This window comes from Anser cygnoides, chromosome 23, assembly GCF_040182565.1.
Source record: "Anser cygnoides isolate HZ-2024a breed goose chromosome 23, Taihu_goose_T2T_genome, whole genome shotgun sequence".
NCBI lineage: Eukaryota > Metazoa > Chordata > Aves > Anseriformes > Anatidae > Anser > Anser cygnoides.
In genome coordinates this window covers 8,072,818-8,099,516 of record NC_089895.1, presented here as the reverse complement: position 1 = coordinate 8,099,516, position 26,699 = coordinate 8,072,818, and the positions used below count along the sequence as shown (strand labels likewise).

Here is a 26,699-nt window from a genome sequence, read left to right as displayed (position 1 = left end):
CGGGGCGGGCGGGGCGGGGCGCGGCTCTCGCGAGAGGGGCGGGAGGCGGCGGAGCGCTGCGGCGGCCATGCCCGCTCGGCGCGGCCCCCCGGCCCGCCGCCCCCGCCGGGCCCCGGCCCGCTGCGCCGCCCGCGGGGGCCGCTCCGAGGCGGCCTGGCGCGAGTTCGCCGCCTCCTTCGTGCGCGCCGGCATGGTGCCGCCGGCCGACGCGGGCCTGGTGGCTGTGGAGGCGGCGGAGGGCGCCGCCGTGCTGCTCCTGGCGCCGCAGCAGGTGGGCAGCGCCCGGCCGGGCCGGGACGGGACGGGGCCGGGGCCGGGGCCGGGGCCGCCGTCTCACGCCGTCTTCCCGCAGGCGCTGACCTTCACCGGGAAGTGCCGCCTGAGCTGCCTGTACGGCGCCGTCCGCGTCCTGGGCTTCGCCATCGGCTCGCACCAGCCGGGGCTGCCGGTCTTCTCGCCGCCCACCCACTGCGCCCTCGCCCTGGAGGCGCTGCCCGCCGCCCGCCCGCCCGCCGCCGACCCCCGCCAGCTCCGCGCCGCCGCCCGCGCCGCCATGCGAGCGCACCGCGTCCGCCGCCGTGAGTGGGGCTGGGGGCCCGCGGGCCGCTCCGGGCGGCCGCCATTTCGCGTGCGGGGCGGCGCGGTGCGGGACGGGGCGGCCGCCATTTCGCGTGCGGCGCGGTGCGGGGATGCCGCCATTTCGCGAGGCGTGCGGGGCCCGGCCGCCATTTCGCGTTGGCTGAGGGCCCCGCTCTTCCCTCGCAGAGGCGCGGGTGAAGGTGATGGCGCGGTTCTCGCCCGAGTGCGCCGTGGTGCTGCTGGAGCACCTGGACACGCCGGTGACGCGGTTCCTGCTCAGCCTCCCGCCGCTCTCACGGCTCTTCGAGGCCCAGGTGAGTCCCGGAGGGCACCGCGCTGCCTGCTCCTCCCGGGCGCCCGTCGCGGCGGGGCTGGGTTACGCTGCCTTTGCTGCTCCTTCGCCAAAACGGGCGTCGTGCGGAGCGAGAGGAGCCAGCACGCGCGGGGCCGCCCCGCTTAGCGTGCCTGCAGCAGTCCTGTCAGTGCCCAGCAGCACAGAGTATGCACCTGTATGGCTTTACACGTGTCTTCCCAACCTTTTTTCCTGCTCTCCAATAGAAAAAGGAAGAGTCTAGCTTCACGACGGAGGATGCAGTTCTGGCATCCGTTGGTATCGTGAAATGTAGCCCTGATAATGGACTGCTGGTGTCCGAGAGCATGTTCCTAGCCCTGGAGGAGCTAATACAAGCATGCTGTGGTGAGTAGCATGCACTTGGCAGAGTTCTAATGCTCGAAAAAAGAAAACTCAGAGTTTTTCATAAGTTATAATTATAGGGAAGAGTGCATTTTAGAAGGAACTGATTAAAGGTCATATTCTTCTCGAAATAGTGTGTAACTTGAGTTTATAAACCACCTTGATCGGGTTTATGTCTGTACTGCCAGATAACCACTTCAGTGGTATAAAGATATTTCTCAACTTGATGTCAAAACTCTTTGGTTTTGCTCTTTCTAGTGGGTAGAAAAACATCTACTTCTTTATCTAACAACGTTAAAAATATCATGAGCAATTGGAATTAATACCAACTGGGTTGTAGTATTAGAGCTTTCTCCTCCTTCTAGGATCCTCTTCCCTTTATATTGATAAACTTAACATGCTCTTTAAAGGATTTTTTTTTTTTTTTACTAAAATACATCATAGTCAGACCACAGATTCTGTAGGTTTGGCAAGTTGTTTTCTTTCACAAATTTATGTAAATAGGGCACATCAGAATAACTCACTGTCAGCTTCTTTCAGAGTATGCTTTTCTTTTCCCCCAGCGGAAGATGAAGGTGTACCTATCATTATGGTGTGTGGTCCAAAAAGCATTGGGAAGTCAACATTTAACAGATACCTGATTAATCTGTTACTGAATCAGTGAGTTTTTTTCATGTTCTGTGGCTCTTTAAGTACTGCATGTGATTTAAGAGAAGAAAACTACCTGCCAAGATACTCAAAAATGTTGTTTTCACTGGAAACTGTATATTTTCTTTTGAAAACACACACACAAAAAAAGCCTAGTTTTCTGTTTTCTTGTCTTTTCTGTAATCTTGCAGAAAAGCTGCATACTGAAATATTTCTATTGAAATACTACTAACAGCAACTTGGACTATATGAACTATTTGGACACCAAACAGGGTTTAGTAATGAATTGAGATTTATAACATTTAAAAATACACAGAAGGTTATGACTTGTTATTGTCTCAAGATTCTTGGCAGAACAAGGTGTAGAAGCTTATTATCTTGGCCGTTGCATGCTTAAAATAAGGATTACAGAGTTCATAAATCTCAAATAGCTGATCTCAGAGTGCCCAGTTCATATGCGAGAGGTGGTACACCGATTAGTACCATTTCTGATTTATTGTCTTAGTTGCTCTTAAGACTGGATAGGTGTGAAGCTATTGTCATAGAAGCATATGATATAAAGTGTGGTGTAGCTGAGCCCTTTAAGTTCTTGCTTAGCATTTGCTCAAGTGAGGGAGGGGCATAAGCAAGTGGTGGTTTGACTGTTTAGTTTAACTTTGATGACCTGGAACAAAATCGGATTGCGCTTCTGATGTATTCAAAGTCATGTCCTTTTTCTTCTAGTGGATGCTAATATATGGGCTTCTTTCACTGCAGCCTTCCCTCTGTTGAATATATGGAATGTGACATAGGTCAAACAGAATTTACGCCGCCTGGATGCGTGTCCTTAAGCCACGTAACAGAGCCGTTTCTTGGTACGTGCTTTGCTGTTTTCAACAGTTGCCAGAAACATCTTTAATTCCCAGAAGGTGCTTCTTGAGTAGGGGCTGTACTTTAGGGGAAGTTGCCACATCTACTGAAGGTGCGTGTAAAGAATAAAAGCCTATAAAAGTTTTCTTGCTAGGGTTGTGTAAGCTCCATGTGAAAATCTTGATAAATAACATGGAGCCATTCTCCCTTCTTGTTTTTCTTCCCCTGTATTTTAAAGGGAAGATCTGTGTTTATAAGGCAGTGGAACAGGTTGTGACATGTCAAAGTGGATTTTCAACCTTTCGGATTTGTAGGGTCGCTTTGGGAAAACTTGTCTTAGTTATTAGTGTCTGCAGGTATAATTAGTTTGAGAAATGTCAAGTAGATCCGTATAGATAAGGGGCTGTTCTCACTGGAGGGGGGAAAAAAAACAAGTGAACAAAAAAACCCTGTAGCCAGAGAAGCTGTTAGTATTTGTGGTTTTGTGAATTTGGGTCCATGTCTACAAAAGATATTATCAGAGTGGTTTGCTTTTTGGATAGCTTGTCATAGGAGATTGTGAATTTTTAGAACTCATGAACAAATAAATAATACTTAAAAAAAAAAAAAAATTGCATGGAGCCTTGCAAAACAAGTTCCTCTGTAGGTGCAGACTATGCAAGAATGACTGTTAAAATGCTAGAAGAAGACAGTGTATTTCAAAAGGGATTGCTTGTAGGTACTTAATAGGAATGGGGGTTTGCATTTGAATTACTGGAAGTATTAGAGGCTTGTTCTTATTTTCAGGTCCACCATTCACTCATCAGCAAACTCCACATAAGATGGTGTATTACGGACAGACTAGTTGTGAGCAGGACACAGAAAGATACATCGATGTTGTGAAGTATGTGTTCAACTCCTACAAGAAGGAAGTGCCTTTAGTCATCAACACTATGGGCTGGGTAAAAGGTAAACATGATGAATCTATTCTGAAGAGATGGTGAACCTAAGCAGTATACTTCTACGCTTCCTCGAGAGTCTAGAATAAGAAAACAACAGTTTACTGCGCTTGAGCTATTGTCAGTCTTCCGTAACAGCACTGAGACTTCTCTACATGGTGGCAATAATCAAGTTTTCTCTGCTTCCTAAAGGTGAGGGTTTGCTGCTTCTGACCGATATGATTCGGCTGTTATCGCCCACTCATGTTGTTCAGATGGATGTGTACGACTGGAAAGCCATGGCTCCACTCACCCCGGAGTACGTTCATCTCGCTCCTGGCCTGTATACCAAAGGCAAACAGCAAGCCAAGAGCAAGCAGATGAATCTGAGTGCAGCAGAGAGCTGGAAGTCCTCTGAAGGGGATGAAGATACATCAGTTCCTGACTATAAACTGCTCTATATCCATCCGGAATTCCCTCGAGCTGGGGTTGCAGGTGAAGCGTAAGTAGTAAGTGCTGTGTGGTGGCTAATTTGCTTAATAAAAGTATGCTTAGTCCTGACAGTAAATTAATGACAGAACTCTTGCATAGGCCTTCAGTGCCCCCGTTACATTGTTCAGATGCTATAAGGTTTATTGTCTCTTGATAAGTTTGCCTGTTGTGTTGTTGTTGTGTTTTGGTGGGAGGTGGTTGAGGGTTTTTTTTCAGTTTCTTCTGTTTGTTTTTTTTTTTTTCGGGGGGGGGGGGGGTTGGGTTGTTCCTCCATACGCTGCTTCCAGTGTCTGCTATAAGTTATTTAGACTTTTACACTGGGCATACTTTATGCTTACAGAATACTGTCTCTTCCCCCCCGAATTGGGAAGTTCCTTTCCTATTTCTAACAGACCTAGATGGTCATGTTAATTTCTCTGACATTTCAAGTCAATTTGCTTGCCTTTTTGAAAGGCATGATTTCCTGGACCTTGACTCTTTTGTTGCCCATTTTAAATGCTTTCTGTTGAGTCAACTTTCCCTGAAGAGCTATTTAAGAAAGCAAGTGTACTATTGTGTCTCACAGCTGTATGAATATCAAGGTTGGAGAAGGAAAATGTTCTCTAATAAGACTTCTGTTTGTTTTTGTGGGTTTTGTTGTTTGTTTGTTTTTTTTTTTAAGATACATTTGGTTACTCGTGCCTCTTCAAAATGCCCTAAAATCCTGTGATTCCTTGGAGGTAACAAAAATAGGGCTCTAAATTTTCTTCAAAGATTCAAGTTCTAAAAACTTAACTTGTATGAAATAGTAGCTAATTCTGCATGGTGTACTCAGGGATGTCTGGGGGTTATCTGGCTGAATTGCTTTGTGTGTGTGCTGTCTTTTCTTGATTTGTTGTGGTTATCTTTCTAGGCGAGTACATAGCAGCATCTTACGTGACATGTCAATACTAGGTTACCTTGGTCAGCTGCAGCCTCCAGACATAGGATCAGTGCTTCCGCTGCATAGTTTTGTGCCATACCAGGTAAATGAGGATTTTTGAAAGACCTGAAGATGTTGCAGGGAGTCTAATTCTTAGCAACTTAATTTAGTTCTGCTTGTACTTCGAGTGTTTCTTTTTTTTTTTTTCCGGAGAAGGGAAAATTTTCTGTAAGGTAAAAAGCTGATCAGTGTGTTTAAACATGAGGTTTTTGTTGAGATGTCGGTGTGGCACGTTTTCTGTGTGTTCAGTTGTTAACTGTCAAAACTGTATTTTGAGATAATGTCTGTCTGTAGAGAGGTGGCTCAGGTTTTGTGTACTTAGAACTCTCTCTGAACTCAAACCAAACTTACGTTGAGCTAATGAAACAGTTCTTTTTCTTTCCCCTTAGGTACCTTTTAATGCTGTTGCACTCAGGGTTATTCATACTGATGTTGCTCCTACCAATATCATGTATGCAGTGAATGCCAGCTGGGTCGGGCTCTGCAGGATACCAGACGAAATCAGATGCCAAACGGATGGGCCAGTCTTGCTGACACAGACACCGGTCTGTGATTGCCTTGGCTTTGGTAAGTGAGCCTGGGAAACCTTAAGCTATGTTCTCACGTGTCATGTTTTGACAGGTATATTGCAGGATGGAAAGAGTAGAGTAGATAATTCCATCAAAAACAAGTGGAAAAGTAGGATTTGATTTAAGAACAATCAAAAACATGTTTTGTCTTCTATTACAAGCTGTGCTTCAAGTCCTTCACTTCTCTGTAACTTGTGGTAGCAGTTAAGGAGAATGTCACTGAGCAGCATCTTCTGTAGCTGGCTTCTCTTACGTGGTCTTTCACAGCTTGACAAATTACTCGCTTTTTGGATTCATGTTTTCAATAGAAGATTCCAAAGGGCTTATACAGAATTCTTTAGCTGTCTGTGGGACTTGTTATTTCACAGCTGGTGGGGGGGAATGTATTCCTTTCTCTAAACAGAGCTGCAACTGTAGCGTTTGTGGCCTGAAACATGCAAAGATTTCTCTAAGTACTGATGTTTGCTGTGAAGACTCAGTTCCAATTTCGAGGAGCTACCTTGAGTTTCTGTAGGAACATAACAAGGAACAAGGATAGGCATTTTGAGATGTTAGGCGCTCTTATGTATGCGGAGATGTTGGAAAAGTGGGATACACAAGTGCAGGGTTATTTTTCTCAAGATGTCTTAAATCCCTTTCTTGGTTCTTGAAAAGCTACTTATCCCAAGAGCTTCAGCCATATTCAGTTATAGAGTCTGAAGTGATTTGGTGGAGTTAGGACTGAACTTTCTCGTACTCCTTAGGAATTGTCCGAGGGGTTGAGATGGAGAAGAAACTTTATCATGTCTTAACACCGGTGCCTCCTGAGAACCTGAGACTAGTGAATTGTCTGTTACTTGGAAATATCGCTATTCCAAACTGCGTTCTTGTGAGCCAGGTAAGAGTTGCTTGGAAAGAGGGTGGGGGAAAAAAGGGTTAGGCTTGCTGGCAGATTTTCCATTTTCTTACTTAGGGGCTTACGTGTGTCCAGAGCTGTCTGGGCATTAGCAGATGGTCATATCTGTAGGAAACTGCCCTTAATGCATAAAACCAACTGAGATAATGTTCTTGTTGTTTTTCAGATATCAGAGTATAGGTTCAGTGATAGCTTTCTCCTTTTCCCCCATTAAACTCTTGTTAGTCTGTTTAAAGGAAGGTGCTTTCAATTCAGTTGAAGATACAGGTCCATAAAGTTGTTCCTATTTTTGTTTTTTCCAGGAAGGAATTGAGGGAGAGATCCCTTATGTCACATCTGAATATAACTACAACATTCTGGGCTCTGGGAAGCTGAAAAAGAAGAAGCGTTTCAAGAAGAGGGAGTATACTTACCAGTGTGATTACACTTGAAGCCTTTAGGACCTCTAACTGCAGGATTTGTCTTACGTGGCAAGAGGCAAGTGTAGTTCCAGAAGCACTGGCTACCACAGCTCCAAGAGACCCGGAACAAGTTTCCAATGTGTAGATACTAAAACATGTCAATTTTTAATAATGCTTTATATTTTCAGTATGTATTTTGGTGTTTTGTAATAAATACGTTAAAAATGGTGGTTTGGTTTGAATTTTTCCAAAGCCTGCCCTGACTTGGACATGGCTGTGGGTGGTTACCAGAAGCTCTTCCTTACTTAAAGTAGTAGCTTGTGGCATGAAGTGATTCTCCTGACTGAAGTCTAGCCTTAAGGTAACTCTAGATTTCAGAGAATTGACGCACTACAGCAGGTGGGTGCACGTATACCTCCACAGTAACTGTAAGTTAGTTTTACTCACAACTTTAAGAGCTTGCAGTGTTCTCATACCAGTTATCTCCTGAAGTGTTGGTGAGCATCATGCCTCCTCACCTGGGCTGCAGGTGGGGTGGCGGTGCAGTAGGAAGTGCTGATGCTGGTGGGAAGGAGGGATGGGCTGTCCAAGTTCGCTCAGGTCCCGGGCAATACGTGTTGTGTTAACCCAGCTCTGGGGAAAAGGGCAGGTGTAATCAGCCATCCTGTTGAAACCACCCGGTACATAAGGAAGGTGCATGCCCCTCAGAAAGCTGGAGGAGCAGATGTGCTACCTGGCATCCTCTGGGGCCAGTGATAGTGCTTTTTTCAGCTTTAGTTTGCTCTGGCTGTGCACCCTGTTGTGACAGATTAAATGCTTTGGGTATAAATCTGAGGAGAGCTCTGCTTCTGATGTGACTGTATCATTCGTCTCTTTCTAAAGGCATTGGGGAATGAGTAGAAGATAAACTGGCCTGGAAGGGGTGAGGAATGTGTTACCCATGTACTGCATTGTACACCAATGCACTCAGTCTCATTTAAGTCTCACCCAGTGGAGGACTAGAGGAGCTTTGGGATTTTTTTTTTTTTCCTCACCTTCTTGGGGGAGCAGCAATTTGTGCTTGAGTGAAGATGAGTTTGGGGGCAGTGACGCAGGGGTGAGTAAGAATCCTGGGCTAAGCTGAGGACCTGTCTGGGAACACCTTTTCTAAATAGGTAACGGGAGAGCTGGGCGTTTAATGGATCCGTAACTGCGAAGCCAACCTCCCCTCTGGCCGGGGTTTCTGGCGCCGCGGTGTGGCGTTGCCTGCAGCCCCGTCTGGTTACTGAAGCGATGCCCTTGGCCCCGTCCCCAGGGGTGCCCGTGTCCGGCTGTGCGGCGGGCCCGGTGCCCTCCGCAGCTCCTCGGGGCCCCGCTGGCTGCGGGCAGCTCCTGCGGGAGGGGTGCGCGCTGCCTGCCGCTGGGGCTGAGCAATCCGCGGAAAATGCTTTTACCCGGCTGCTGGGAGATCGCCTAACGCCCTGGAGCTGTACCTGTAAGCGCACGGATCAAACAAAGGGGCTCGCTTCACGGGGGGCCGGGGGCCCCCAGGCGTGGGCCGCAGCTGGAGGGCTCCGCGCGGCGTCGCTGCCTCGCAGGGCGGCAGAGCTCGGACCGGCCCCGGCCCCGAGCCCCCCGGGCCTGGCGGCGGCCTCCCCTGCCCGGCGGCGAGAACGGGCGGGGGGGCCCGGCCCCGGGCAGCGGCGCTGCGAGAGGTGCGGCGGGGCCGGGCCGGGGCGGAGCGGGGCGGCCGCGCCTCCGCCCCCCGCCGCGGCGGCTGCGGGCCCGGTGCGGAGCGGGGCCGGGCCGGGGGCGGGGGGCGCGGGTGGAGGGAGCCCCCCTCGGGGCCGGCCGAGCAGCCCCTCGCGGCCCCGGCCATGAGCTCCGCGGCGGCCAAGCGCGGGTCCCCCCCCCGCAGCTGGCTCAACCTGCGCCGGGCGACGCGTGAGTAGCGCGGGGGGGACGGGACCGGAGGGACCGGGGGGGGGGGGCGGCACCGGCGGGGCGCGGGCTGCAGCCCCCTCGGGGGCGCCCCCAGCCCCGGCAGCGGGGTGGCCGCGTTCTGCCGGCCGCGATCGCTGCCCCGGGAGCGCGGGGGGGCTGCGGCTGCGCCCCCGTCCTGGCGTGGGCCGGGGAGCGCCCAGCGCAGCCCAGCCCAGCCCAACCCAGCCCCGCGGGGCTCCCGCACCCGGCACGGGGGCCGCCGGGTGCCCGGAGCTCCAAGTGCCCGGAGCCGCGCAGGGACCCGGGACCGGGGGCCTTCAGCCCGCCGAGGCCGTCGAGCAGCACGCGGAGCACGCGGCGCCCCTCGAGGCTGGGCCCTGCCGGGGCGCTGCCCGCCGCCTGCCCCCACGCGCTGAGGTGGCCGCTCGAGGCTGCAGCAGTGAATGCCGGCGTTGTGTGCATCTTCCCACCAGTTCCAGCGTTTAGTTTAGCCCGCAGTGTGGGAAACGGGCAGTTCCCAGTGAAATGGCGTGTAGTGCGTGGACAGCCTTAAAACGTCCTCTTCTGGGGGCGCCGCCATAGCGAACGTGGGCGCGTAATGCCCCCGGCACAGCCTGCCGGGCTCCGCCGCACCGTCCCCACGGTCAGAGCCGCAGCAGGTGGCGGAGCTGAATCCTGTCAGCTGCGATTTACAGATGGAAACGTCTGAGGGGGCCGGGACGGGGCTGGTGGGGAGGGCCTGGCCGCCCGCTGCACCCCCTGCTCCCCGGGGTGGGCTCTGGTGAGCGTCGGTCAGTAAAGAGTCCGGCGCGGCGCGCAGGGACGGCTCCCGGCGCAGTGGGGCATGCCGTTAGGAAACTTTTACGGGGCTCTGGAGTTTTCCATTATTCATTCCCTCTCTTCTCACAGCATCTGTTTGGATACGTGCTAAATACCACTCTCTCCTTCTCTGGAGTTCACGCTCTCACCAGCCTTGTCTTTGCCTTGCTCTCCTCGCGCGGGCTGGCTGAGGGCCACCTGCTTCTCCCTGCTGCTCCTCCTAAATCCTCAGCAGGTAAACGGAGAGGCGCAGGCCCCCTTCTCGCCACGGATGGGGGCACACCATGGATATCAGTCACACTTTCTTTCCCCACTACAAAAGCTCAAGTTAGTTTCAGGAGTGGCTTTCTGTGAACCACCTGCTGTGTTTTGATACAAAAGTGTTGTAATCAATAGGAAATTGATTTTTTGGCACTTAAAGTATCAATAGTGTGCTAAATACAACAGGATCCGTGATTTTTTTTTAATCTACTAACATACCAGCAATGATTTTCTTTAGTTCTGGCTACCTTTTCTGGCAAAGGGTGCGTAGAAACAGCAGAACTATGCTGAGCATGTGGTACTCGAAGAAGACGGTGTTGATGATGATGAATTTTGGGGCTGGAATTGTCTTAGCCTGGCTGATCTTTCCGTGCAGTTTTTTTCCTATTTTAGGGAGAGTTTTGTTCAGTGCAGGTCTCAGTGCCCGTCCTCCTTGCAAAGAAAAGGAGAAAAATGAAACTTGTCTCCTGGTCCATGCATCTGTGCCTGCCTCGGTGTCAGCGGAGGCTGCCGCAGCCAGCAGCACCAGTGCTGGGGGAGAGCTTGCCAGGGAGGAAACAATGGTGTTTGAACTCGTTCCTCGGGACTGGTGGGTAGAGTCATTTCAATGTTGATGAAGTTCTGCTCTAGGGATTTAACTGGGCGGCAGTTTGTGTCAGTGCTGGCAGGATCCAGCCCTGCCGGCCCTTCCCCAGGCAGCGCGCGGGTCTGGCCCCGCAGCCCCGGGCCGGCTCCGTGGGCACATCCCCTCCGCGGGAGCAGGCGTCGCTTCTGGGCGAGCAGCAGCTGCGCCGGGGGGTGCGCTGCCCCCGCCGTGTTTTCTCCTCTCCCTTCCCCCCCGCAGCCCCCAGAGAGGCTTTCCAGGCTCCTGGTGCAGCAGACGCTTGCTGCTCTGCGTGCTCCCCTGGGAAGAAGGGGAGTCCCACTCAGCAGGCCAAGCACAAAGCTCGCGCTGCCGCAGGTGTGAGGCCGAGGGCCTGCCGGTGGCGGTGGCTCTGCAGACGTGGCCAGGGGCTAGAGAAATTCAGCAGCAGCCCTCGTCTGTTGCTTGGCCATGCTGCTTTTATCGTCTGTGCTCGGGGCAGTCCCTGCGATGCAGGGGCACGCAGCAGCCAGGAAGGTGAGCAGGAATGGACAGGACGGGTCCTCGGGGCTGGCGTCCATCCCTCGTCCCCCTGGGGCACCACCACGGCTGTGCTCACACCAGCCGTGTTCCTTGAGCCCATTTCTCGTGTTGAGGTCCCCTCCTTTGGGCTCAGTGTCACAAACCCAGCAGTGCAGCTGGTCCTGGCCCAACGTGTGCCCCAGGTGCTGCTGACCAGGTGGTGGCTGCAGCCCAGCAAGGAAGCAATCAGGCACAAAGTGCTCCTGCGCTGGCCCACGGCTCCTCTCAGTTCTGCTCACTGCAGTTTTGTTCAGCTGCTGCTACCCTTCCTGCACAGGTATTTTCCATAAACCTTTGTAGGGCTGAATTTATATCCCAAGCTGACAGTGGCTAAACCAACCAAGAGAGGTCTTAAAAGAAAAAAAAAAAAATCACAATTTGCATGGATGGATTTAATTGATGAGGATTTAGCCTCTATGGAGGCCAAGTCAACATACAGAAAAATGCATTTTGATGTAGACAAACCTACAATAACAGGCCTGGGGCAAGAGGCCAGGAGGGAAGCTCACTGCAAGGGCAGAGTTGCACACCCCAGTGTCCCACAGAGAGGCTGGGAACTGTCCCAGGGTCGGTCAGGAAGGGGCTGGGGGGCTTGCCCGGGTTTGGCCCCAGCCCCGTCTCCTCCTCGTCACCTGCTGGTGCCTCAGTAGGGGAGCTGAGCACCACCACCACCGGGGCTCCTGCTGGGGGCGCGGGGGGAAAGGTGCCGTCTGTGCACGCCGCCTGTGGGAGGTTTTAAGCCCAGCACTTCTCTGCTCGCTCAGATTTAGGGGAAAAATTCCATTGTGTGAGCCAGGGGAAAGCTGGAACAAAGTTCTGCCACGATCTTAAAACTTGAATCACAACCAGGTGTCTGCGCGGGGTGGAGAGCTGGAGCGGGAGCGGTGCTGGCAGCTGCGCGGGCTCAGCAGCGCCTGCTCACGGTCCCGTCCTCGCCGCGCCCGCCCGGGCGCTGCTGCCGTCGGCTCCCCGTGAACGGAGCCGCTCTCCGGGGCGACGCCTGGTGCGGCCGAAGCGGCTCTGCCCCGGCCGGCGGGGCCCCGTCGAGCCGCGGCGCTCGCCCCCCGCTTCCCGCAGCATTCCTCCCCCCAGCCCTCCGACGGCACAGCTACCGAACAGCCCCGCTCTTCATGCCGATTATTTTAATCACAAGCGTGTCTTGTCTCCTCAGCCGAATTTCTTTCATAGACGGCGGAAAGTGAAATTTGTGCAATGTCTGTAGGAGGCTGAAGAAAGGGCCTTTGTGCGCCCCGTGCACGGGGCATTGGGCAGCCTCCAGCAGCACCCTCCGCCACCCCAGAGCTCCCAGCTCACGGGATGAATGCTCCGCTTGTCCGGAGAGCGGGACCTGCTCTTAAAGCCGGAGCCGGGCCCCCCCGGCTAGTCCCACCGGTGGCCCCGGCGGGGCAGGCGCCGTGGGCACGGCTCCGTGGGGCCGGCCGAGCCAGCCCCCCCGGGCACCCGGCAGTGAGGGCAGCGGCGCCGGCCACCCCGGCCCCCGGGCCGCGGCCCCAGGATGTTCCTGTACTGGAAGAAGCGGGGCGCGTACGAGCTGGGGACTCTGCCCCCCGCGCTGGCAGGACTGGAGTACGGGGCGGTGGAGCGCTTCTCCTGGAGCTCCAGCCTGGACATCACAGAGGAGCTGGCGGGTAGGTCGCGGGGGCTGGAGGAGTGCGTGGCTGCGGCGATGGGCTTGATGAAAACCCTCTAACCCCTGCAAAAAGGGAGAGGAACTGGTGTGTCCAGGGGACGGCAGGGGAGGCTCCAGCTGGGGCCAGCAGCGGGAACGGGGATGCTGCGGGTGCGGCTGGGGAGCGCCTGGCGAGCCGTCCCTGCACCAGCACCTGCACGCGGCTGCACCGCTTCCTCCCGGCGCAAAAGACGTCTGAAACAGCGAGTGACCGTGGTGTGTGCGGTGACCGCCTTGCCTTGCTCTCCTGCCCTGACCGTCAGCAGGAGTCACCGGGAGAGCCGGGCGCGACGAACCAGCAGGAGCGGGGGGAGAGGGGCTGATGGCAGCGGGATCCCTCCCCTGGCCCTGGGAGTGCCCGTGGGGACCCGGGCACCCTCCTGCTTCTGCCAGATACCGGGGGCTGCCTCTATATGCACCTATCAGTGAGCTCCTCTGTGGCATACTTTAGGTCCTGCCACGTGCGTGAGCTCCCGCTGCTGCGGTCAGTGTTTGGATAAAGCCGTGCCGGTGGGCAGCGTGTCCCCGCGGGGGGACAGCAGGGGGCTGCCCGTGGGCAGGATGCTGCGGCTGCGTCCCAGCACCGCCGGCTGCTGTGCCCGTCCTCACGATTTCAGTGAGTTTGGAAAACTTCCCCTCACTGGCATGAAAGAATTTCTTATTTGTTTCCGTTATTATTCATAATAGGTCAAGTGAAATGATAATGGTGGCGGGGCGGCAGAGGAGGGGCTGGAGCAGCCCAGCGGGTGCTGCGGGGCGGCAGCGGGGACAGAGCGCCCATTGTGCTCCCGCGGTGCGGGGCCGGCGCGTGGGCAGCGGGGCCCCACGGCAGCCGCGGTGCTCCCGTCCTCTCCCACGAGCGCCGGGCCCGGCCCTGCCCGTGGGTGCCCGCGGGGTCCCCGTGGGGGTGCCCCAGGGCAGGCAGAGGGGAGGGCAAACACAGCCCTCACCCTGCTGGGTGCCGTGCCCTGTGGGGACCCGGCGCCTGCGTGCGCCCCAGCACCTCGCGGGCTCCCCGGAGCTGCCGCGATGGGTCCTGAGAGCGGAGCCGGGGGAAGCTGCAGCCTCGTGGGTCTCGGCACAGGGCGGCTGCCGGCAGCCCCGGCTCCCCCGCCCCGACAGGGCAGGAGGCAGCAGCTTTTCCACAGACTAAACCTAACCCGGCCTTGGCCGCGAGCCCGTCCCGCTGGGGCCGGGGCAGAAGCTGTTTTTGTTGGCAGGAGGGATGCAGAGGGATCGGCTGTGGGGAGCGGCGGGGAAGCCCCAGATGAGCTCCTGGGGCTGGGGCCGCTGTGCCCTGCCTGCGCCAAGCCCTGCCCGCGCCAAGCCCTGCCACGGCTCCGCGCGGGACGAGCACACCCAGCCCAGGCCTCCCGCGGGAGCCCCCGGCACAGCCGCCATCCCTGTCCCCGTCCCCAGCTGCCCTGCAGGAGGGCGCTCGCTTCGGGACCTGGTGCCCGCCGGTCTGCCGTGAGCCGCCCGCAGTCTGTTATTTTTAAACTATTAGATGCGACGTATAACAAAAGCCTTCAAAATAGGATTTGTCCCAAAGGCCGATTTAACTGTTAGGACTTAAAGCAGCTCATAAGCCCCTTTGGGGGCTGGCGAGCGGCGGATTTAGCGCTCCCAGCGCTGCCCTCGCAGCCCTGGCCCGTGCCCGGCGTGGGAAGCGGGTGCAGGGTGATGTCCCGCGCCCCGGCTGGGGCCGTGCTGCTGGGGTCAGCCGCACCCCCGGCACCTCGGGGCTCCGGTCTGCGCCGCGGCTGTCCCGGCGCTGCCGCCCGTCAGGAAATAAATCTCCATATTAGGGAAGGTTTGGGGCTTTGGGCCCATTCCTGAGTTTGCAGCAGTGGGAGTTTGGGGAGAGCAGCGTGCGTCATCGCTGGCAGTGCCTGGCGCCTCCGTCCCCATCCCAGGGGCAGCTCCTGGCTGCCCTCTCCCGCCAGCGAGCCATCCCAGGCCTGCCTGGCCCCGCGTTTCGGGGGTGCTGTGCACCCCTGTGGGCAGCCAGCAGCCCCCCGCGGCACTGCACGCCCAGAGCAGCAGCCCCACGCTTTGGGGCAGGAGTCAGCGGGTCCTGACACTGCCGGGGCAGCGCAGGGTGCTCGCTGCCCTTCTGCAGCAGGCGCAGTGCTGGGTTTTGGGCATGGGGTTATGGGGGGTTGGGCAGCCAGGGCGTTTTCAGAGGCTGCCACTGCTCACCAGCTCAGGAGATGGTTTGTCCCCAGCTGGGCTGCCAGCTTCCTCTGCCCTGCGCCCAAAAGGTGGGCCCTCGCTGTCAGGGACCCATCCTCCTGTACGGGTTGTGGGGCAGGAGCAGCCTCGGCTGAGCCCGAGCACTTTGCTGAGTTACAGAAGCGGTGTGTGTGGAGTGCAGGGGCGGCGGGCCCGGGGGCAGCACCCACACAGCGGGCAGGGGCGGGCACGGGGCTGTGGGCGCTCAGGGCCCCCGGGTGCCCCCGGTGCTAACCCTGGCTCTCACCCACAGACGAGCGGTGCCCGGCGGAAGAGAAGGGGCTGCACTGCCAGCACCCCGACTGCACCGACAAGAGGAGGGCAGCCAAGGTAGGTCCTGAGCCGGGCAGCGCCGCTTTCCTGCTTCGGCTCTGTGGGCGAGGAGGGGCAGCGGGCACGCGGCGCTCGGTGCGCGGCTGTGCCCCGCTCCTCTCGGCAGAGCCGGGGCGGGTGCAGGCTCCTGCGGTCTCGCCCTGGCTCCCTGGTGCCTCCGTGTGCCGGCAGAACCGGTCGGTGGAGCCGCCTGGCCGGCAGCCACGGGGCGCTGAGCAGCCCGCGCTGTGCCGGAGCCGTGAGGCCAGCCCCGGCCGGCCGAGCCGTGCTGCCGGGAGCTGCTGCGTGGGGGGGGCCGTGCTGCCCCCTGCCCTGCGCAAGCTCGTTCCCGTGCGTGCTGGTGGCGTGGGGCCGTGGGAATCGCAGCAGCAGCGCCAGTTCGCCAGCCCTTGTGGGAGAGCCCCAGGGAGCGCCGTGCCTGCACCCTGCTGCTCCTGCTCCACCCGCTGGCCCCGGTGCAGGAAAAAAGCCCCGGGCAGCTGATGGGACCTGGCAGGGAAGGGCAGCGGCTCCTGGCAGCTGCATCCCCTGCGTGGCCACCCGTGGTGAGAGTGCCAGCCCCTGCTGGGCATGCATCTCTCGGCAGCGTCGCGGTCCTGCAGCCCGTGGGTATCCGCGGGCTCGTGCACAGCTGGGATTTAACTGCACGGCGGCAGCTTCCCCGTTTCCCCACCTGGTGTAATTTAGGCTAATCTAATTGAGCCCGTCTGTCCTGTTCCCGGTGGGAGCGCACCGCTCGGCAAGCCGGCACAGGCAGCGTGGACGTGCCCGGGAGGGAGGGATCCTCTGCGGCAGCTCACGGCTGCGTACCGGGGCTTGGTGTCAGTGCTGCGGGGAGCGGGTGCCGTGCGGAGCCGCTTGAGGAGCAGCTGCACTCGTGCCATTTGTGCCCGCGTTCATTTGGCCGAGCAGCAGTGGAGGTGCAGAGGGATGGGACTGCCCTGGGCCGCGCAGGGCCCCGGGAGTTAAGCAGTGCCCGCGGCTGGAAGTGCCCCATGCCACCTCTCCTAATCTTGTTGATCGCTAATGTAAAGCCGGAGTGGATTTAGGGCCCCTTATCTCTGGCTGCTCGACCTGCTGGCTCGGTCCAGGGCTGTCCTCACTGCTGCTGCAGCGCCGGCCGCGCCGGCTCCCGGTGAGTGCCAGGGTTCCCCTGCTCGGTGGGTCGGGGGCTGTGGCTGCGGGGAGGGAGCGCGGTGCTCGGGCCCTTCCCCACTGGCACGGCCGTGCGGCGTGATGCTCGTGGCCTCGGCTGGAAGGCCACCACAGGAAAATTCCTACAGCAGCAAGAGCGATGGCTGCTTAGTCCTGGAGCCCTGGCAGACACCATCGAGGGCTTTTATTCTGAGCAGATGAGCGGGGCTACTCTGTTTATTGAAATTAGGCACTGGCTTTGGAGAGCACTGGGGAGGAAGTAACGACGCAGTGACCTTTCAAGCACTGAGTTTCAGAAGGGCTTTGCTCACCGGCTCCTTCAGAGCCAGGCTGATCAGAGGCAGCCCCGCGCCGGCAGCCTGCCCAGTGTCCCGGACCCTGCTCCCGCGGGAACGTGGCCGCGTCGAGGGCACAGGGAGCCGGGCTGGTGTCTCCTGCTGCACGACCCCCCCGTGGCATTAGGGGGGCGCGACCCAGCACCGCCTTGGCGCCCTGCGGCCGGTGCCAGGCGAGGGGTGCGCGGTGCCGGGCACGGTGCTTGCGGTGGATCCGGCGCGGTGGTCAGCAGGCGTGTCGTGGCCGTGTTTGCACGGGTGGAGCTGCTGGGTAAACACTCCGGCAGGGACACACGTGGCGCTGGGCTGCGGCCGGTCGCCATCAGTGCTGGGAGGGAGCCGCACGGACAGCCCTGCCGCCGGCACCGGAGACCCCCGAGGGACAGCGCCACGGGAGGTAGCGTGGGGTGGGGGTCCCAGGCCGGGAGCCGAGCTCGGTGGGGATCGGCGCGGCTGGGGCCGGGATGAGTGAGGCTGTGCTCGGGGTGCAGTCTGGGCTTGGGCTCTCGGGGCCCTGGGGCTGCCCCCGGGTGGGTGCACATGGAGCTGGGGGGTCAGGGCAGAGAAAAGCACCCAAACCCAGGGGTCTCCTGGCTGCCTGAGCGTGGTGCCTGCCTCCAGCTGCCCGAGAGGTGCCGGTGGGGCCCCAGCAGGCTTGGCTGGTGCTTGCTCCTTCCTGGCCACGCGGGATCTCCTGTGCATGGCTCTGCGGGACGCGACTGAGTGACCCCACCGCGGGGCCGGACCTTGTGACCCTTCTGTCCCTCAGGGTGTTTCTGACCTGACCACAGGTGCTTGGTGGCAGCCCCGCAGCAGCCACGGGTTTTAAGCCTGCCCAGGGTAAGGAGAGGCTCAGCTGCAGCCGCCGTGCCCAGCCGTGCTGTGCCATGCCCGGCCGTGCTGTGCTGCTCCCCGCCGCCCACCTCATCTGCTAGCACTGCACTCAGCCGAGCCCAACAGCCACCTCCTCCCATCGCCTGGGCTCTGCCAAAACTCTGCACGAGTGGGCCAAGTGGGTTCAGGCATCCTTTGCCTTGGCCTCATCACGGCAGCAGCCGTGCTGCCCCGTCCCTGCCCCGCCGAGGTCTCTGGTGGCCGTGTTTGGGGTGCGGGGGGCAGCCTGGGGAGGAGAGCCCGTCTCCGAGGGCGGGCAGGGGCGGCCGTCACCGCCGCAGCCCTGCCGAGAGCAGAGGGGCTGCACGGCCACGCGGCACAAGGCCGGCACGTCCCAGGGGCCGGGCTGCATCAGCGGGTGCCGCGGCGGAGGCTGCTCGGCAGTGGGTGTCGAGCAGGGGCAGGTGGCCCCGGCGGGGAGCGCGCGGGTGTCGGGAGCGCGTCAGCACTGACCTCAGCAGCGCCGGGAGGAAGGAGGGCAGGAAGCGGGGGCGGCTGGAGGTGCACTGGCGCTTCCTCCGCCGCGCAGGCAGGGCCCGCGCCTCCCGGGATGCTGCGCTGCGGCCGCCTCTCGCAGCAGGGCGGCTGCGGGGCCCCGCCGGCGGCTGCAGGGAGCGGGGACGTGCCCCCGGTGCAGGCTTGCAGCCACCAGCAGCACCACGGCCCCTGTTGCGGGGCCAGCCGGAGCCTCCAGCGAGGGGTCACGGGCCGTGCACCACGTTCGGGGCTGGCCAGGGGTTTAAAAATAAATGCTTGTGAATGCCCGGCTGAGGCTGAGGCCGGGTGCACAATCGGAGGAAATGCATCGGCTTGCAAGCATTGTTTTGCTGCAGACACTTGCTTCCTTCGTCCTGCCGTGGGGACACTGATCCTGCAAACACAAAGGGGCTCTGGAGCGGCCCCACAGCCTCCCCGGGAGCCGGCAGGGGCCTGGCGCGCCCTCAGCCCAACCAGGGGCACCAGCAATGTGTGGTGGCTCTGGGGAGGCTCGGCGACACGAGGCACAGGTGGCTGTCCCCTGGTCCCCTCCCTGCCCCCGTGGCCAGGCATCGTGCAGCCTTCCTGCTGCAGCCCCGTGGCTCTCGGGGGTCCCCGCGCAGTGCAGCAGAGCTGGGCAGGGGGCTCGGTGCTGCGGACCCACGTGCACGGCAGCACCAGCAGCCTCGTGGCTGTTCCCTGCTCTCGCTGCTGTCCCCTTCCCCTACCTTGACACTGCCCCTGAGCCAAGAAGCTCTGAGCAGAGCGGAGCACAGCCTGGGGTGGGGGTCCTGCTGCCCGGCCCCCCGCCCCAGCCCAGGGCTGCGCCCCGCAGGTATGCCACCACGCCGAGTGCCAGCAGCTGAACCACAGCAGCCCCCTCAGCCTGTGTGAGGTCTGCGACGGCCGCCTCCACGGCGCCATGCACTTCGACGGGCACATCCGCTTCGACTTGCCCCCGCAAGGTGAGCCGGGCTGGACGCAGCCGCGGACCCCTCAGCCGCAGTGGGACCCGTGCGGGGCTGGCGGACCCTGCGTGGGGCTGGGGGTCGCGGCACAGCTCAGCCCCACGCCTGTGCGCAGGCTCCATCCTGGCCCGCAACGTGTCCACCCGCTCGTGTCCCCCGCGCACCAGCCCTGCCTCCGACGTGGAGGAAGACGACGAGGGACCGGCGGACGGGAGGGGGTGAGCCGTGTCTGAGCCCCTGCTTGCGGCAGCTCGGGGCAGAGCGGGTGCCTCCGCGGTGCCCGGACCCTGCGTGTCCCCAGCCTGCGGGGCGCCCCGGTCACCCTGCCCGTGCTGTGCCTGCAGGGACAGGAAGAGCTCGGCGCTGAAGCTGCCCAAGAAGAAGGCTCGGCGCAGACACACGGATGTAAGGAACCGTCCCGCGCCCCATGGGCTCTGCAGGGTGCAGGGGCTGTGCTGCGGCCCAGTTGGGACGGCTGGGAGCCCAGCACTGGGCCATTGGTGAGCAGCTTATCCCCCACAGGACCCCAGCAAGGAGTGCTTCACCCTGAAGTTCGACCTGAATGTCGACATCGAGGCGGAGATCGTGCCGGCCATGAAAAAGAAGTCCCTGGGGTGAGTCCACCTCCGCCGCCTGGTTACGGCCCTGGTGCAGGGGCCCCATGGGACCCACGGGGCTGGTGTCCCCGCAGGGAGGTGCTGCTGCCGGTCTTTGAGAGGAAGGCGATCGAGCAGAGCAAGGTGGACATCTACCTGGACCAGTCCAACACACCGCTCTCCCTCCACTTCGAGGCGTACCGCTTCGGGGGACACTACCTGCGGGTGAAAGGTGCGGAGAGGCCTGCGGGGGGCCAGGCCCAGGCACCACGGGGCTGGGGGCTCTGACGGCTCTGCACTTCCACAGCCAAGCCCGGGGACGAGCTGAAAGTGGAGCAGGCAGCACGGGATGCCCGGTCGGCCAGCCTGCCCATCCTGCGCCCCGCTGGCACCGCTGCGCTCTTCGGGCCAGCGCTGGAGCTGGTGCCCGGCCGCCGGGAGGGTGCTGAGGTCCTGGTGAGTACCGGTGGTGGCCCTGGGGAGCTTGGGGATGGGGTCTCCCATAGCCCTCTATGCCCCCATGTCTGGTCTCCTGTATGGCCTCATGCCTGGCGGGCCGAAGACCTCCCTGGAGCCCCAGGCTCAGCTCCCAGCTGTGCTGAGCCAGCAGTGCTGTGCCGTGCCACACCGCAGTGCCTGCGCCAGGCGTGGCAGCTCAGCTGGTGGCCCCGCGGCCGTGCCACGTACGGGCTGGTACCAGAGCAAAGCAAACGGGCAGCTCCACACCCCAGGGCCCCGCGGGGAGGCTGTGAGCTTCCACATCGACCCCAGGGCTTGCCCTGGCTGCACTCCCAGCTGGGACGTGGCCGCCGTCCCTCCTCGCCATGGCGCCTGGCAGCTGCCGTCTGCAGCCTCGGTCCTGCCCCATGGACCCTGGCCCCAGATAAGGCGTGGGGCCGGGCTCAGCACCACTCCCCGTGGGAGCAGGTGCCACCCTCATGGGGCCACGCAGCCACGCAGCTCCTGCTCCTGGGGGATGTGGCCCCAGGGTACCCAGCAGGGGAACAGCGGCTCTCAGCCCCGTGCCAGAGGCCCCTGAAGGCAGCACCCTGGCTGTGTGGCCGGGGCTGGTGGCTGCCCGCATCCAGCACTACAATGCCTGGCAGCGGGACCAGCACTCCCCTGCTGGGGCAAGGGGGCCGGCGGGCGTGGGGCTGCCCCCACGGCGGTCTCAGCCCCAGCCAGGTCCCCGGGGGCAGTCAGGAGCAGAGCTGAGCCAGGGCAGCAGGGCTGGTGTGACCCGGGATGCTTGGGGACAGCATGGCACGGTGAGCTACGGGGCCACTTTTGGAGCGAAGTGGGGTAGGTTCGCCAGGGCTCATCTAGGCACACGGCAATGGCCCAGGGGGTCTGGGGGTCTGGGGGTGGTGGGGCTCTCTGTGCCACCCGGTGCCCTCCTGGGAGGGGACGTGGCAGGGAGCAGGGATGTGCCGAGTCCCGTGGGCAGGCGGGGAGCTGCAGCCCGGCCGCCCTTTGTGCCGGGGCAAGGAGAGGGCAGTGGCCACGTCCCCGCATGGCCTTGGCGCAGGGATGCAGGGATGCGTGAGCGGGGCTGTGCCGTGGTGCCCGGGCAGGTGGGCGCTGCCTGGCTGGGACCCAGCTCCTGCCGCGGGCTGGGGGTCTTTGATCTTTGCCAGCGAATTGTTTGGGTCTGTTTAGCTTATCTGGCGAGGAGGGAAATTAGGTTTTCTGCGCTGGCCCCACCTCCTTTTGTTCGGAGGAGCCCGGCCAGAGCCTGCCCGACTTCACAGTTCAAGTTCAGAGCACGCCTGGGCGGGCGGCGCGGGGCTCGGGGTGCTCGGCCCCGCGGGATGCGCTGAGCCGCGGTGCCCCGCTCTGCCGGGGCGAGGGCGAGGAGCGGCCGCGTGGGCCCGCACGCAGCCGGGATGCAGGTACGCAGGTCAGTGCGGGCGCCGGCAGAGCGGGCTCGTGCCCCACGGAGGGCACAGCTCTGCGCGCCCCGGCACGGGACGGGGCTGCGGGTGTGCGGCGGGGGGACCCGTCTGCCCCGGGGGCTGGAGCCCTGGGAGCCGGAGCCTGCCGCAGGCACGGCGCTGTCTGCACGCAAGGCTGGCCTTGCTGTTGGGTTGTGTTGCGCTGTCGTCTCTGCCCCGCCGCCATCCCCACCCCGGGCCCATCCCAGCGGCACGGCCGCAGCCAGGCGAGGAGGAGAGCAGGGGCAGGACGCGGCCCCCTGGGGCTGGCCCCGCGTCGTGGAGTGTGCAGGGCCAGGCGCCCACCTGGGGACACCGCCGGCTGTCCCCGCACAGGCTCCAGGCAGGCGGAGGAAGAACATGACGGAGTTCCTGGGGGACGCCAGCATCCCTGGCCCCGAGCTGTCCCCACACGGCAGTGGCTCCCTGCCCACCAATGGCACCGACACCTGGAAGAACCGTGCCGCCAGCCGCTTCAGCGGCTTCTTCAGCTCCGGCGCTGGCACCGGCCCCTTCGGGCGGGTAGGTGGGCGCGCGGGGAGGGGTGTGGGGGCGGCGAGGCTGCAGCCCCGCTGGGCTGAGGCGGTGGGAGGAGGTCATCTGTGGTCACGCCCCAGCTCTGTGGGCAGCGCGGGGAGGGCTGTGCCTTGTCCCCTCCAACCCTGGCCCATCGGCTCCACGCTTCCTGGGCAGGAGGTGGATAAGATGGAGCAGCTGGAGAGCAAGCTGCACACCTACAGCAGCTTCGGGCTGCCCAAGCTGCCGCCGCAGCTCCGCTTCGACCAGGACTCCTGGGAGGAGGACGGGGATGACAGCAGCCTGGCGCTGGAGGACAGCTGGCAGCAAATCATCGAGGGCACGGAGGTAGGGCCAGGGGTGCCGGTGGCCACGGCGTCCCCACTCCCCGTCTGGCGCGGCACTAACGCTCAGCCCCGCAGGCCCTGACGCGCCGGCAGTGCCACCAGCAGGAAGCCATCTGGGAGCTGCTGCACACCGAGGCCACCTACATCCGCAAGCTCAAAGTCATCACCGACGTGAGTGCCCCTGCCGCCCGCCAGGGATCCCCGGCTACGGGTGCCCTGTGCCTCAGCAGCTCCCCCACGGGCTCCTGCTCTGTCCCCACAGCTCTTCCTCTGCTGCCTACTGAACCTGCAGGAGTCGGGGCTGCTGTGCGAGGTGAGCAGCACCGCGGCGGGCCGGGGCTGCGCGGGGTCTGGGAATGGCGCAGTATCGCCGCAGGTGGTCTCGGGGGGCCAGCACGTGGCAGGGGTTTCCCCAGCATGGAGTGGGGTGCGTGGGGTTGGGACCCCCACCCGTGGTGCTGGCATGGTGCTGGGCCTTGTGCAGCTCCCCACCTACCCCACAGGTGGATGCCGAGCGACTCTTTGGCAACATCAGGGAGATCATCCAGCTGCACCGCAGCCTGTGGAGCAGCGTCATGGCCCCGGTGCTGGACAAGGCCCGCCGGACCAAGGCGCTGCTCGACCCCGTGGACTTCCTCAAGGGCTTCAAGACGGTGAGCGGGGAGCCCATGCCGTGCTGGGGGGCCGTGCGGTGCTGTGACCAGCGGTGACACCTCTGTGCTGCCCGCAGTTTGGCTCGCTCTTCAAGCCCTACATCCAGTACTGCATGGAGGAGGAGGGCTGCATGGAGTACATGCGAACGCTGCTGCGGGACAGCGAGCTCTTCCGCGCCTACGTGACGGTAAGGTGGGAGCAGCACAGGGTGGGGGCCGTGGCTGCAGCCGGGGCTGACACCTGCATGCCGCAGTGGGCCGAGAAGCACAAGCAGTGCAGCCGCCTGAAGCTCAGCGACATGCTGGTGAAGCCACACCAGCGCCTCACCAAGTACCCGCTGCTCCTCAAGTCTGTGCTGAAGAAGACGGACGACGCGCGCACCCGTGATGCTATCCTCACCATGGTAAGGGGCACGGCATGGGGATGCAGGCAGGTGGGCTCGAAGTGGGGCAGCCCCCAGCCCCTCACATCTGCTGCCCACGCTGCAGATCGGCTCCGTGGAGCACTTCATCAACCACGTCAACTCACGTATGCGGCAGCGTCAGGAGCAGCAGCGCCTGGCTGCCATCCTCAGCCGCATCGATGCCTACGAGGTGGTGGAGGGCAGCACGGATGAGGTGGACAAGGTAGGCTGGGCGTGCCAGAGCTGCTGTCTCGTGCCGCCCAGGCCGTGGCCTGCCCCTTGCTGATGCCAGCGGCTCCCCGCAGCTGCTGAAGGAGTTCCTGCGGCTGGACCTGACGGCCCCCATGCCCGGCACCTCCCCGGACGACACCCGGCAGCTCCTCCTTGAGGGCAGCCTGAAGATGCGGGAAGGTAAAGACAGCAAGGTGAGGACCACGGGGGACGGGGAGCTCGCCCCCCTGCGTGCTGGCCAGCACCCACAGTCTTGCTCTTGTCCCCAGATGGATGTCTACTGCTTCCTCTTCACCGACCTCTTCCTCATCACCAAGCCTGTCAAGAAGGCTGAGCGCACCAAGGTGGTCCGGCAGCCCTTGCTGGTGGACAAGGTCGTCTGTCGGGAGCTGAAGGACCCAGGTGAGCAGCCCTGGTGGGGATGGGGCACTGGGCAGCTGGCCCCCACCCCAGGGAGGTGCCGGGAGCCCTGGCTGGCCCCATGGTGCAGCTCACGGCCCCCCGTCCCCGCAGGTTCCTTCCTCCTCATCTACCTGAATGAGTTTGGGAGTGCTGTGGCTGCCTACACCTTCCAGGCCAGTGGGCAGTCGCTGTGCCGCAGCTGGGTCGAGGCGCTGCACAACGCGCAGGTGAGGGGTGCCGAGGGTGAGGGGGGCGAGGGGGTCCCATGCCTGCTGCCCACTGACACCTCCCCTTCCCCAGAACCTGCTGCAGCGGCTACGGCTGCAGGAGCTGCAGCGCGGGCAGTGCCAGCGCCTGCAGGAAGAGGAAGAAGAGGAGGAGGAGGAGGAAGATGGAGAGAGCAGCACCTCAGCCGCCAGCTCGCCCACTGTCCTGCGCCGCAGCAGCACCAGCCTGGACTCCCAGCAGTGGTACGGAGTGGGACAGGGGCTCTGCACTCCCCTGGGCACAGTGCCGCCCCCTCCTCACCTTCCCCGCTTTTGCAGCCTCTCGGATGGCTCCACTGAGACCATCTCGGTGGTGGTGGTGGATGGTGGTGATGAGCTCTCCTCCCCGGACTCGGACGTGGGGCCGTTTGGCTCACCATCAGACAGCACCTCCGTGAGCACCGGCACCTCTGTGAGCACCGGCACCTCCAGCAGCACCTTGATCAGAGAGCTGCCCACGGACACCCTGCCCCTGCCCCAGGGCCCGGCCGCCCAGACCAGCAGCTGCCGCTCGGCATCCATCGACAGCGCTTACGGCACGCTCTCGCCCGCCTCACCGCGGGACTTCACCCGGCAGCAGGATGTGGTGGCCGAGGAGGGGCGGGATGTCCCAACCCCGCGGCCGCCTTCACCCCGGCTGCGTCGCCGGATGCCTGTGCAGCTCCTGCCCTGCAAGGCCCAGGTGCTCAAGTCCAAGTCGGAGGCCAGCCTCCTGCAGCTGCTGGCCAGCCCCCCGGCCCCGCTCAGCCAGAGCCGGAGCCTCTCTGACCTCTGTGCGGCCCCCCCCAGCCCCCCGCTCCCCCAGCGGACTGGATGTGCCCCGGGGCACCCAGCCACCCCCAGCGCTGGCAGCAGCAGCGGTGACTCCACTTCTGAGCTCTCGGAGCCGGAGGAACACGCAGAGACCCCAGGGCCCGCCCTGGGCCAGCCCAGCCGTGGCCCACAGCCCCCCGCCCGCCGCACCCTCTCGGACCCGCCTTCGGCACAGCACCGCAAGCTGACGATGGCCCAGCTCTACCGGATCCGGACCACCTTGCTCCTCAACTCCACGCTGACGGCCTCGTACGTGCAGCCCCCTCCCCTCTGCTCGCCGTGCGCCAGGGCCCCATGCTAACAGTGCTTCTCTCTCTCTGTGCCTTGCAGGGAGGTCTGAGAGCTGCCAGGGTGGCGAGGATGAGGATGGACGCGCGGCCGCTCCGAGGAGCTCCTCCTGCTTCTAACCATAGCGTAATGCCAGGGCCGGGTAGAGCGAGTGCCCGCCAGCTTGTGCCAGGATGTCACGCGAGCATGTGTGGGGACATGGAGCGGCCCCCTCTGGGAGGACACGTCCCGGGCAGGGCGGCACCAGGCTGCCCATTTCTACCCAGGGAGCGGCCGTGTGGGGCCGGACACGACGCATGGCTCGGGCTGAGCCCTCGCCCGCAGAGCGCTGGGGCCAGGCGGTGGGGTGGAGCAGGGCTGCGCCCGGGAAGGCTGCGGGCTGGGGCGGCTCCGGGGGGAGGAGGGATCGTGATGTTGGCGGCGGTGAGCGGAGAAGGTGCGAGAGGGCCGTGGCGCGGGCGGCACGGAGCTGCCGGCGCGCGGGGTGGGAGGCCGGGGGTGGTGGCAGGAGGGGACGGTGCTGGGCTGGCGGTTGCCACAGGGCCTGGTCAGGGCAGTTTGGTGGGAGGCAGCGGCTGTGGGTGGCCAAGGCCAGTGTAAGGAGCGAGGAGCCTCGGTGGCACGGGCTGACATGGCAGGGGCCGAGTGCTGGGTGCCGTCCCATGCCAGGCTGTGGTCCATGGCCCAGTGGGGAGTTGCTGCCCATAGACATGGCCCACACCGGAGCAGGGCACCCTCATGGAGTGTGTTTTTATTTAGCTTCAGGCTGTCCCCGCAGCAGCACTGCCTGCTGGGACAGGGAGGTGACGGCGGCTGTGCCATGGACACGCGCTGGCCAAGGCACTTGTGCTGGCTGCAGCGCGGTCCTGGTGGGTGGGGGCCAGTGCCGTGGCCGCCCCTCCTGCCGCTGTGGTCCGGCCGAGCAATAAACCTAGCTGTGTGCACGCTTGTGCCTGCCTCGCCTCTCCTTTGGGGCACCTGGGGCAGCC

General features: G+C 61.8%; 2 protein-coding genes across 5 annotated transcripts; both read left to right on the top strand.

Annotated features, from left to right (window-relative positions):
• The first annotated feature begins 41 nt into the window (after positions 1-41).
• Positions 42-7,232, top strand: NOL9 (nucleolar protein 9). The gene is made up of 12 exons (XM_066982149.1): positions 42-271; positions 353-578; positions 766-893; positions 1,138-1,276; positions 1,837-1,933; positions 2,678-2,775; positions 3,557-3,718; positions 3,901-4,189; positions 5,072-5,183; positions 5,530-5,707; positions 6,453-6,586; positions 6,907-7,232. Exons 1-12 carry the CDS (start codon positions 68-70, stop codon positions 7,033-7,035), a joined length of 1,896 nt encoding a protein of 631 aa, XP_066838250.1. The 5' UTR covers positions 42-67; the 3' UTR covers positions 7,036-7,232.
• A 1,096-nt stretch (positions 7,233-8,328) lies between these two features.
• PLEKHG5 (pleckstrin homology and RhoGEF domain containing G5) lies at positions 8,329-26,654 on the top strand. Of its 4 annotated transcripts, none has more exons than XM_048067359.2 (22): positions 8,329-8,479; positions 15,352-15,428; positions 19,128-19,257; positions 19,376-19,478; positions 19,605-19,665; positions 19,783-19,874; positions 19,952-20,088; positions 20,164-20,312; positions 22,127-22,312; positions 22,484-22,654; positions 22,729-22,824; positions 22,916-22,966; positions 23,157-23,306; positions 23,384-23,494; positions 23,561-23,710; positions 23,796-23,933; positions 24,016-24,135; positions 24,211-24,343; positions 24,455-24,570; positions 24,644-24,813; positions 24,889-25,671; positions 25,753-26,654. In XM_048067359.2, exons 3-22 carry the CDS (start codon positions 19,215-19,217, stop codon positions 25,760-25,762), a joined length of 2,970 nt encoding a protein of 989 aa, XP_047923316.2. In that variant the 5' UTR covers positions 8,329-8,479; positions 15,352-15,428; positions 19,128-19,214; the 3' UTR covers positions 25,763-26,654. The 4 variants fall into 4 exon arrangements, with proteins under 4 accessions (XP_047923316.2, XP_066838249.1, XP_047923317.2 ...); XM_066982148.1 differs by lacking the exon at positions 8,329-8,479 and adding an exon at positions 8,741-8,928; XM_048067360.2 differs by lacking the exon at positions 8,329-8,479 and adding an exon at positions 11,849-12,822.
• Positions 26,655-26,699: the final 45 nt, after the last annotated feature.